The 13,219-nt window shown below is 34.4% G+C and overlaps 1 protein-coding gene across 1 annotated transcript in view; it reads right to left on the reverse strand.

Moving 5' to 3' along the window:
• Positions 1–8,168: 8,168 nt before the first annotated feature.
• Positions 8,169–13,219, reverse strand: part of LOC124362353 (serine/threonine-protein kinase NIM1-like) — a 46,832-nt gene continuing 41,781 nt past the window's right edge. Inside the window, exon 7 of the mRNA XM_046816789.1 lies at positions 8,169–9,737. Within this exon, the coding sequence (XP_046672745.1) occupies positions 9,388–9,737 (350 nt within the window). The 3' untranslated portion in view covers positions 8,169–9,387. The remainder of the gene's footprint in view (positions 9,738–13,219) is intronic.

Raw genomic sequence — 13,219 nt, forward strand, 5'->3', positions numbered from 1 at the left:
ATTTTATTCAGTTAATGTAATAATAAATTACCAAATTGTACCTCACATCTCCAGTTGGTAATTGATAAATGGTAATGTAATTTTGCTTGTTATTCACAAGAAAAGGACATTCAAAGGAATACTCAAAGTCGGGCACCCACTCCACATCTGCTGTCAGAAAACCTTTCACGCTAAAACTAAGTGAAAAACATCTTTCAAACAATTCTCATTTAAGTTGGATATATTTAAAACCAAATCAACAGAGGTGTGTTCAGGAATTAATTAAGGAGAGAGGAAAAGTTCTGGTGGTTAAGAATGTATGGGTACTATTAAGAAGAGAAAAATAAAAATAATATTAAGAATATGTGTTAACATATTATTATAATTTTGAATGGTTTTAGTTGTATGTGACTAAAAACTCACAAGATGAAACAGAATTTCAGGGGGACTGGTCTCCTATATCCCTATTTGCATATGCCCCTGTAGATGATTGTGTAGTATGAGAATACAATTAATTTGATTTAAGTTTAGAACTTAGAAACAAATTCAGTTTCAACACTGCTTATCTTCGAGTTGTTCTACCTTGCAACATGTAGTCATAATTAATACAGTGTACAATCACCACTAAGTGTTAAAGGCATAGACCATTGCCTCTTTCAGCCCATATTACGCTTACAATGTTGTTCATTAGTATCAGATAGTTTTTCATTTCACAGTTTAGACTCGTTATGCACCTTTGAAATTCATTTAGCATTTTTTACTCAAGCAACATATGAAATGAGAAAATGGCTCTCAAGCTTTGTCTTTTTCACCACTACAATTCTCCCACTCTGATTTCTTTCACTACATCAGATGTTTCTTTCATTAGAAACTTCTTTATCTACTTTACCTTTTTGCTGTTTTATTTATAAAATTTATTATTTCTCTTCCAACCACTAATTACTCATTAATTGGATGAAAGTTAGGAATTCTTCTTCGTATAAAGAAGAAAAACATAAAACTTTCTTGAACTGAATATGTTTTTAAACAATATGTGAATATATTTATCACTCCAAGGTCCCAATTTTGTGTTTATCACATTTATCTCAGTAGATATAAGTATTACAGAAAATTTTATATCAGATTTTGGAAAGTAGTAAATAAAAAATCCTTTATGCAACACGTTTAGTGTCAAACTTCTGTCTTCTTCTGTCTTCAGTGCCTCCGATCTTCACTCTACATAAATTGTGCCAAAGAGAAAGTTGTAAGGAATTAAATTTACTCCAACATGGGATTTTGGTTATCAGAATTTCAATTATGAAATTAATCAAAATTTAAAGCTTTTAAATTTATCAAGAATTAAAAGTTTTAATGGAACGAACGATTCCTTCTAAACATGCACCTAGTAAAAGATGTTATTTTAAACATTTAGCTCATTATAATACTTAGATATAATAATACTTAGTTTTTATTCATCTGTCTATGGTATGAAGTGATCTGTCATCCCCTTATTTTGCAGTAAATCTGTCAATTTCCATTTCGCCACAGACTTGATGAAATGGTTGTAGTGGTATTTATAGAGATTTTTTCTTTGAGGCAGTACACCACAGGAAAAACAGTTTAAAGCCTCCCTGGAAATATGTTTCAAAGATCCCTTTCAAAATTTGTACAAAAAATTAAAAAAAACTTGATTTTTGAAACATTTTACAAATTTGATTTTGTATTTGTAGATTTTAAAATAATAATGATAGATTCATATGCATATTGCACATTGCAATATAGTTCCTGATAACATTTATAATATTACGATTATTTTGTTTTTGTCAAAGAGGAAATGTTTCTTCAAGTGGATAAAAAGCAGTAATGGATAAATTTGGCATTTAGTAAAATTTTTCCTTAAAGAAAGTTTTTAACTAATACATGTTTCATATTAGTTAAATTGGTTCACCAAAGACAAATAAAACTTTTTAATTGAACTAATTAGGCACATAAGAAAAAAATAATTACATATTTTCAGGTATAATTATTTACACTTATCACAAATAATTAATGATTAAATTGTTGTATTCTAACACTGAATTGCCCTTAAATTCAATGCTATACGTAAAATAGAAATATACACATGCATAATATATTGCTAGCAGTTTTTTATATCTGCTTTTAAAGTCAGAAAAGATATCAGATATCACAGGTCCAGGGAACCAAGTGAGTGGTGTCTGTAAACCCGGAGCCAGCCTGCTGCACATCGTCTTGCCATCGAACAGCCACTCTATGTCCTCATAGTGAGCACCAATGATGTTGCAGTGGGGAAGGACAAGGTAATTTACAAATACATGGAGGGAATTCTTCAACAGCTTAGCTCATCCTCCAAAGTGCTAGTAGCTACCCTTCCCCACTGCCATGACTTAGCTCCTAACAACGCAACAAACAGGACGATCAGGATAGTGAATGGCTACATAACGGAACTCTGCAATCAGTATAAGGATGTTAGAGTACTAGAGGTGAACTGCATCTGACGTCCTAACTTTACTGCCCACAGCATGCACTTGAGAATTTGGGGCAAGAGGCTTCTGGCACGACTGATTGTGCGGAGACTGGCCGACTTTGGTTCCTGTGAGAATCATCAACAACCGAACTCGGCGGCACCTTCTCCAGCGGCAGTCCAGCCTGTGGAGCCGATGACTGTTGTGTCCACTCCCTCGAGACCAGTTCCTCTGCCTGCGACGCCAGGACCAGCTCCTTCGGGACTCATGCTGGTGTCATCCCCAGCATGCGCGATGACACGTCCTGGCAACAAGACCTTTGCCGAGGCCGTCACCAGCTGTTCACCTGCCACTTCATCTCCTGTGAATTCTGATAAAACTGATTGTGTTTTTTTAGGGACCCCACGGACGGCGGATGGGCAAAATTGACTGATGCTACCCAACAAATATAAACGAATTCAAAATTTCTCAATCAGGTTCAAATCGGACTGCTTCACCAAAATGCCCAATCTGCCACTAACAAGCTTGACGAAATTCAATTAATGTGTGAAGAAACGAAAACAGATGTACTTGTTGTAACTGAGAACAGTTTCAATGACAAGAGCATCGACCTATGCTAAATTCCAAATTTTACATTGGCTAATTCATATTGCCGACAACTTTCCAAAGGAGGAGGAGTCGCCATTTTTGTCAAAAAAAATTATTCTTTTTCTCCCTTTATCACTCATCAAAACTATCGAAAAACACTTTGAAGCAGTTGGGATAAAATTCAATTCAAACAGATCAAAGTTTACCGTCATTGGAATCTACAGGTCTCCCAATGGCAATGAGGAACATTTCTTTACAAATTTTGAAGTCCTACTGATGGATTTGACTAGCCATCAACAGGGTTATATCCTAATGGGCGATCTTAACATAAATGCGATGGACATTAATCATCCTTCCACCAAACGATTTGTCGACTTGTTAAGATCATTCGACCTTGAGATGTTGGTTAAAACGCCAATGTGTGTGACACAGTCTACACAGTTGACAATCGACAATATCTTAGCTAATCTCCCAAGTGTCGCAGTGTCCGTGGTCAATACAGCTATCTCGGACCACTACGGACAAGAGGCTATTATTAGGGGAGTAAAAATCGAGAGGGAGCCCAAAATCACTAAAACAATAAGAGATTTAAGGCCAGGAAACATCGCTCTCCTCAACACTTCCCTTTCCAAAGAAAATTGGAAATTCCGAGAGTCAAGTCTTTCAGTAGAACAGCATTTTAAAATGTTTAGTGATCACTAAACTTTCATGTCAACATGTACTGTCCTCTCAAAACCATAAAAGTTTGTCTCAAAACGGTAAACAACAAATGGATCACAAAAGGAATTTTAATTTCTATAGAAAAACTTAAATTTTTCTCAAAAATTCAGAAAACATCTCACAATGAAGAATTCAAACGGTTTTTTTCGAAATTAAAAACTAATTTACAGAAAAGTGATCCAGGCAGCAAAGGCATATGATGTTTCTAAACCAATTATATTATCAAAAAATATTTCTTAAACTGCTTTGAAGATAATCAACAATAAAAACAAATCATGCAACAATCAAATCAAATTAAAAAAGGGTGACAGACTTGTGGAGAACGTGGTTGAGGTTGCGAATAGGCTTAACAGATTCTTCGGATCTGTTGCTTGTGAGCAAGGCCCTTTACCCATCACCGCCACAAGGAATCCCAAGACAGAGACAGTGTCGAGTAGCCTCACTGGCACTAGCACCTGTCGTTGAGGAAGAGCTTGAAAAAATAATTCGGCAGCTCCCAGCCAAAAAATCAAATGATTTAAATTTAATGTTGATGTGGCTAATAAAAACATGTTCAAAGCATATTGTGAAACCATTAACCCAATTAGTAAATTTCTCTTTTGAACAAAAAGTTTTCCCCTCACTTCAAAAAACCGCGAAAGTAAGCCCGATTTTTAAGAAAGATGATCCCCACTCCCCACACAATTTTAAATTACCGGCCTGTCTCAATTTTGCCAGTTTTGAGCAAAATATTCAAAAAATTTTCTTGGTAAGAATGCTTCAATTTTTGAATAAGCACAACCAGCTATCTGAAGACCAGTTTGGCTTCAGAAAGGGTAAGTCGACAATAGACCCAGTTGTACATCTAGTCGATATGGTTGTAGAGGGGCTAGAACGTTGGGATGCCACAGTGAGTGTGTTCCTAGACTTATCGAAAGCATTTAACTGCGTTAACCACGTTGCAATGCTTGACAAACTTCAAACTCATGGCATCTGAGGCATGCCTCTCCAGTGGCTCAGGTCATTTTTAAGCCATAAAACTCAAATTGTCCAGATCTCAAACAATTTATCTCAACCAATTCACCTAAGCTATGGTGTCCCACAGGGCTCAATTCTCAGTCCAATTCTCTTCCTGATCTATGTCAATGATGTAGGTTCATCACTTCTGCACGGAAAACTTGTGCAGAATGCTGATGACACGACTCTCTGTTTCACTAGCAAATCAAAATTGATTCTGGAACAGCAGAGTTTTGTTGAGATCAACAACTGCGTCCAACATTTCAACAGCCTCAATCTTAAGACAAATTCTGCAAAATCTAATTCTCTAAATTTTGCTTTGCGATCAGTAGACAGGCATGACGAGCCAGCTGTTATGTTGGCTGACACAATGCTGGAAGAAATCTACTGCTCGAAATTCCTGGGAATATACCTAGATCGAGGGTTGACTTGGAATAATCACATCGATCACGTTTGGTCCAAATTGGCCTCAGGCATTTATGTTTTGAGGTCTCTAGTCAAATACTGCCCTATTCAGGTTCTGATGATGGCGTATTATGGCTTGATTTATCCCCATCTCACTTACGGGTTGGTGTTGTGGGGAGCTTGTGCAAACAATCAATTTGTGAGAGTGTTCAAGCTGCAAAAACAAGCAATCTGCATTATTGCTCTGTCGAAATTTAGAGAGTCGTGCAAGGAAGCCCTCAAAAATTTACAACTGTTGATGCTGCCCAGTTTCTATATCTTGGAAACAACTCTGTTTTGTATTTCTAAATGTACCATGACAAATGGCCGAGACATGCATGCGTATGAGACTAGAGGCAGAGATAACTACTGAACTGCTAGACACAGAACGGTGGTTTATGAACGGTTGCCTTCACAGGCAGATGTTCATTTCGTCAACAAATTACCGAATTCAATAAAAAACGCTCCAACGCCCAAGGTGTTAAAAACTCGTTTGAAACGCTTTTTATTGTCACAAGCATTTTATAATGTAGACGAGTTTTTAGCATATAATTGGGAGACCACCAATTAAAAAGACTGACTAAATCCGTCGCTGGAAGTGGGAATCATTGGCCGATGAATGGATGTATGTAAATTTGTAAATTGTGTGTTTGAATGAGATCTATTGTGGGGTGTATGACAAAATTCTAGCAAGTAAAAAGTTGACTTTAGCCATGCGTTGTAGAATGTTCCGGCAATAAAAATCTGATTTGAATTTGAGATAATACGTCTTACTGAATCTATTCGATAACAAGTGATCATGCTGTCTCCAAGTAAGACTACCATCAATATAAACAATGATATAAACATATATTTCTTTTCTCGCATTATGTAATGATTACAAAGAACAGCTTATTAAATTTGAACAGGCTCTTTCACTTAATAACATATGTTTGCTGCAATGCATTTCTTACGGGTATTTCCGTAACTTTTAGAGACCAGTGGGGCGGAATCCTGTGAACTTTTATAATATTTTAATACTTATTATCCTATTCCCGACGAAGACAATTCCAAACACACAAACATCATCAAAATCGGTCCAACCGTTCTCGAGTTATAAATAGTGTAACTAAGATGACTTTCTTTTATATATATATATATATATGTATATATATATATATAGATGTCATTGAACCCCAGATTAAATAATGATACACTATCTAGTAATCTTATCAGGCAAGGTAATGAAGTGAGAGTACCACACAACAGAGTAATGTTCATAGCAAACATTACTGTCTTTTACTCAGCACTGGAAAAACTCAGATAGTAATTTTTTATAAGCGTAGCAATAGATCTAGATCTTACACCTTCTTCCTTAATACCATCTTGTGCTCTGTACAAATATAATATTGTTAAAACAAACCAATATATTAATTAATTCATATGTTCATCTATTAAAACTCATAAAATTTGGTAAATTAAAAGCAATGAAATTAACACAACAATAAAGTTCTTACTATAAAATTGTAAGGTTGTGAATATTCTCATAATCACCTGGTAACTGTAAAGTCACAATCTCAGTCAGAATTCAGTCAGCAGTGTTTGAATAGTATGCCAAAAGAGCTAAGTAAGACTAAAAAGTTTAAGTTTAAACACAATAAGTTGTAGATCTGGCTAGCTTCAGAGTCATCCATTCTACTTATTGCATGGTCATATTCTACAATACTAAAAAATGACATCTGTTATATAAGGGACAGTATCACTTTTGTAAAAACTAAATAAAACTGTCCCTAGGTTATCTGCCAAAAGTTGTGTATTGACTATAACATCATCACTAAAAAATATGCTTTCATCCTACTCTAGTTTAGAAGAAAGTGGTTTTTTAAAGTATTCTATACTTTATTTCAATGACTTTTATTTTCTTTCCAACTTCAAGGGAAAAATGCTATCTTTGTCTCTTTCTAATCTATTGCTGTGTAAGGGACATAAACAAATATTAACTTATTGCTTGTCTTGTATGTAAACTACAAATAATAGTTAAATATAAATTAGTACGTAGTACTATTTTTTAACAGTATTTGTTTCAGCAAGTTACAACATTTTCAGTATTTTCATAACTTTTTCATTGAATATTTTACCCAAAAACCTAACCTTTCCTTGGAGCTTCAGTCAAAAAATTGTCAAGCTTATAACGTACCCTGTTTGAACTCTATTAATCTGTAATGGACACACATATTACTTTAATTATTTATCAATCTATGGTGGGGGTTCAGTTACTCTTAGCCAATGAACAAAAATTAAAAAAAATGTGTAAATTCAAGTACCAATTTTGTGTCATTGTAGAACATAGCTGACTTGGTTATATGTTTATGACAACAATGATTTTCCTGACTTTTTTAATTTTGTAGTATTTTACTGTGTTTACAATGTCTTTCTAAATGACGGGTTTAAATACAATGAAAATAGTATGCATGGTTTATAATTTTTCATATAAGTAATTATTCTCCATGTTTTTATGTGTACAAAAGGAAATAATTTATATGTGCATATACCTGTACATAACTTGCATTTGTCTGGATCTGTTATACCTATACATGGTATCCAATGGAGTACACTATACTGGTTTGGTGAACTGGTCCATACTCCAAGAAAGAGATATGCAAATTTATGTTCACATCAAAATCATGTATGAAAACAAAATAGGTTGCAATAAATTTACATCTTTTATAGTGAAATATTGTAATTTTTTCATACCTCCAAAAGTGTATGGTTGGACACCTGAAGAGATGTATTGTATTCTAAGACATTTCCAATGTAGGATTATACTTTACAAATCATAAAGACAGGCAGATTTGTAAATACAAAAATAATTTCTGACATGTGAAATGTCTGAAAATTGTTTTTAGGTTCAAATAACGGAAAATGAACTTCAACTGAAATTTGTTATAGAATAAATCAAAATGAACTGCTAGAGATCAAAGGTGTAAAAAATACTGCATATTTACATAAAAATATTTACTATCTAGTAATTGAGTTTATAATTGTAATTAATTTCTTACAACTATTTGTCTTTGAGATTTATAAGAGCTTGGTATTTCTACTAGGCATAACATCGAACTTTTGCACTATATTTCTTCAGAGTCTCGTAAAGTCCACACAAGACTAAAACATTACATATTTAATAAAAAAGTAATACAAAAATATAAAACTAACAGGAACATTCTTTACAGTGTTGAGGTTTAGTATATACAACTATAAAACTACTGATATGTGTCTACTAGTATTTACCAAGCTATACATACTATCTACATACTGTTGAAGTAATTTTTGTTGGTGGAACATTAAGGTTGACAGACAATTATTGGTAGACTATAAAAATACACTACCACATGAGCATTGAACTTTTGTCAATAAGTATATTTTAATATCATAGTGGTAATACTCATTCTTAGATTCTAGAGGTAACAACTATGAGCTACTCAAGAGAAACAATAATCTCGTTTAGACTGATAATAATTAAATATAAATCATAGGATTCAACATCATTATTTTCTTTTTTTAAATATTATTATTTAAAAATAATTATATAAAAAAATGTTGTATAATGCTTATTAACTATTCAGATTTAGTAAGTTCACGTAATATAATCCTATTTATTCAACAGCTTAGTAACATGATTTTATATTAGCTGTAACCATGTAATCTTTACTCTAAATACCATTTGTGCACGTTTCCAAAATGCATTTTAAGTATATTTTTTAACTTTTAAAATACCAAAGAGCCCAAACATGCCTAGTGTTGCATCTAAATAGTGATTCTTCTTTCATTGCATTTCCTTTTTTGTCTCTTTTTGTTTTCAATGTTATAAAAGTCTGTCAGTTAAGGATTTAAACTCATTTCGTGAACAAAAATCAAGTATTTTTAGTGAAAAACATATAGGCAAAAGGCATATAGGCTTGGGTCAAACTGTAACTGTAATTTATAAAATTACTGAAGAACTTAATTAAAAAATAACCTAAAATAACTACAATACAAAGCTAATAGAGTTCAATATTATTTTAAAAGAACTCTTCTTTTTCTAATAATGAAAATAGAATATTACTCAAAAATGAGTTTTGGTCAGGCTACTATGCTAAACTGAGCATGCAGTAACGGTAGACAGGTTGTCATGGTTATATAACTGTTACTAAAAGTTAAAATAGTTACACAGAAACAGAAGTTACAAGAGAACACATGTCCTAGACTTTGGAACTCGAGGAGGAGGTGCGATAGGTGGCAGCAGGGCATTGTTCTGCAGGCGGTGTATGACAATACGGTAGGTAGCAATGACAGGGCTCCGTGCCCCTTGGTGTGTCTGCTCACGTAGCATCTCCGCTGAGATACCCATGGCCGACAGCCGCTCCAGCCCTGTCCGTTCTATCTCACTTAATGACTGCTCGGTATTAACTGTTGGCAACATGCTCCATGGCTCACACTCCACCTGACTCCTGGTCGCATCTTTCATCCACTCCGACTCCATAATTTGATCTACAGTCAGCCGATCTTTAGGGGTCTGTCTGAGAATTGCACCTAAAAACATTATGCTTGGTTAAATTGCATTAAGTATTCAGAAGGAAACTCAATACTTACATAGTAGTATAAACATCACTTTCCATTATTATTTTATTTTTTGGATGAGGCCTTTCAAAACCAAAGGTTTCATGATCAGGCGAATCCAAACAAAATGTTAGAAAAGTGTTGTTTTTACTAACTACTAGTTTTAAATTATTTCCAATTGCCCAAACATTTTCAATACATAATTAACATACCATCCTGTAGATCAGAATGAAATAGTTTACTATCTAGAATATAAAAATAGTTGTCTAATTCTATGTATACCACATTTTTGGGGAAAACACTGTGCAAAATTCAAGCTTGTTTCTTGCACTAATTACAAAAGTATTCCTACAAAAGAATGGAACAATTAATTGCTTAACTCTTCAAGAGTATGGTAATGTAACAGAAATTTTTACATGCTAATATCAATTATCTACATGAACAGTGTGTTTTGTGATTAATTCTTTCCATTATAATAATTTAATAATGTATTAAACATATGTCAACATATGTTACTTTATTCTCACAGCTATTTTCTTAACAAATTTATAATGTTAGTTCTTAGGCATACATAGCCACTGTCATAACTAACTGGCAAATCACTTTTAACTCAACTTTTTCATGACATTGTTAAAAAAAACCTGTATAAAATGAACCCAATGTTCGGATACTATGTTTGGTATTGTCTGTAATATGTATACAAAATATTAAATGAGAGTTATGTTTTGATGGTTTAATTAGAATTAAATATGTAATTTAATGTGAAATTTGTATACTTATGAACAATTAATTACAGACACCTATTTTAACAAGGCCTTATTTATATATATGAATGAAAAGGTATATGTGAAAGATGAAAAGGCTTGTGACAGTGTAAAATAAATAAACAAGATGGAGATATTTAAGAACAATGGGAAAACTGTTGAAAAAGATAATGATTAAAGAATTATATCGTATATGGAGCAGAAAGCATGAGTGTGAATAGATGACATTAAAGAGGATATTAAAATGGGAGGTATGTTAGGCAGGGGTGTAATTAATATACATATTACATATTATAATTATACTATGATTAATACTTATTTTGAATAAATTATAAAAGAATGTCTTGGTACAAAAGAAAAATGGATATGAGTGGGTGAAAAATTGAATGCATTAAGCATATATATAGACAGCTAATACAACATTAAATAATTTGAATTTATAAACAACAGCTAATTTCAGAGGAAAATGTACAGAATAAAAATATCATAAATTACATACTTTATTTGGCATTATCATAAAATATAGAATGTTCCGTGATAAATTGATAGGTATTTTTTTTTTATTGTTGAGATAAAAATATAGGTAAAGTTCCTCATTTAAAGGGTATAGTATCACTTTAGTTGAAAAAGATTCTTATGGTGGCGCAAATAAAAATCACCTTGCTTATAAGAAGTAAAATAACAAATAAAATAGTATTATCACTTTACGTATGTAATACATTTTAGACAATAGACAATAGACAAACTCTTTATTAACAAAACATCAAGAATTGCAATGGCGTCAAGTTTTACAAAGTTGGTTCTTTATCTGCCATCCTGTTCTTCTCCTTTCCAGTTCATGAACTCATCCATGGAGTAGAATGGTCGGGCCGGCCAGCCATCTGGTTAGTTTGGTCTTCAATGTATTTCCTTGTAGCATTTTTATGTCCTCCGGAAGGTGGGTTGAATAGTCTTCCTGCCAATGTAGGATGGTTTCCCTCGTAAACAGAGCAGTGCGGTGTTGTGGCAGGTGGAAGTTTAAAGCTTGGCGCGTGTTATAGTTATGAAGGTTGTGGCCTCGTTGTAACTCCTCTTTGACAGCATGCATTATGACCTCTCTAATGTAAAGGCTAATGATCGTTAAGACACCTTCATGAATGAAGGCGTCTCTGCAGCTTTCCCTTGGACCGAGACCTGACATAATTCCTGACTGCTCTTTTCTGTAACAGTAGGATTCTTTTTTACGTTTCCTGCTGTTGTGCCTCCCAGACCACGAGACCGTATCTCAGGTGTGACCTCGATCAGAAGCATAGTAGGCGATCCTTGTAGTTTGCGTCATCACTGGCACTTTTTACTCTTTTTAAGATGTATAAAACATGTGTTCAGTTTTTTTTGAGAGTGTGTGTCAACGTGATTGTTCCATGATAGGTTGTTATATCAATGGTCATCTCGAGGAATTTGGTTTGGCTTTCCATTGATACATCAGGCAGTGCGGGAACGTCCTCTCGTCTCCTTCCAAAAGCCAGTTGTTTGGTCTTTTCAGTGTTGACAACCAGATCGTTTTCGTGGCAGTATTGGTATGGTAAGTTTAGCGCAGTATAGGAGTTGACTGCCATATTGTTAGGTGTTGACTCAGACATTAAAAGTGTTGTGTCGTCGGCGTACATCAGTGGCGCACAGTGTGTGCCTAAGTACTGCGGCATGTCATTAGTCATGAGGATGAATAGGACTGGTCCGAGCACTGAGCCCTGAGGCACGCCTCTCTTGACAGGCAGGGGGTTTTGATCTCAGTGTTTGTGAGAGATTTTTTGTGTCTGCATTGAATCTCAACTGTCTGGCTTCTCCCCTCCAGGTAGCTCTTGAACCACTCTTTAACATGTCCTTTAATTCCAAGTTGTTCGAGTTTGTAGAGGATCAGCTCGTGCCCCCAGGCAGTCAGTCAAATGCCTTGCTGAAGTCCAGCATGATACCTTTGTGACTATGTTTTTCTCTTCTATGTTGTCGATGATAAATTCCGCAAGTTTAATAATGGCCGATGTTTTGTGGACCTTCCTTTAATAAAACCGTGTTGATTGACTGTTAAGAGGTGGTGTAGCTCACAGTGGTCCATTAGTCTTTTCAGAACTACTTTCTCGATCACCTTAGAGCATGTTGGGATCAGAGAAATGGGCCTGTAGTTAGTGGCTTCTGTGTGGCTTCCACCTTTGAGCTTTGGGTATACTTTACTTTGTTTAAGGGCTGATGGAAAATGGCCATGAGCAAGGGATAGGTTTATTATTTTTAACTATAGGTTGTATCAGTGGTTTACTGCAGTGTTTTAGCATTCTTGCTGAAATTTTCATCAATCCCTGCTGAGGTTTTAGGTTTAAGAACTCTTTATTATGGCCTCGACTTTCATGTTCATTAGTGAGAGGCAGCTGGGTTAAATCGTGGTTTGTGGTTGGCTTGCAGTCTGTTTTCCTATTCTTGGCTGGTGACTTAGGGTGTGATCTGCTATATTTGCAAAAGTATTCATTAAGGTGGTTAGCTATTTGAAGAGGGTTGGTGATGACGTCTCCTCCAATGTTAAGTCGTGGTTGGAATAGTTTAGAACATTTGATTCCTCTCTCACTGTTTATAACCTGCCATAAGGCTTTTGATTTGTTTTCGGAGTTAGCTATGTGATTTTGCTGCTGCTTTGCCGTTTATTTAATTTAGCCTGATATCATATTC

This window comes from Homalodisca vitripennis, chromosome 1 (genome assembly GCF_021130785.1).
Source record: "Homalodisca vitripennis isolate AUS2020 chromosome 1, UT_GWSS_2.1, whole genome shotgun sequence".
Taxonomy (NCBI): Eukaryota; Metazoa; Arthropoda; class Insecta; order Hemiptera; family Cicadellidae; genus Homalodisca; species Homalodisca vitripennis.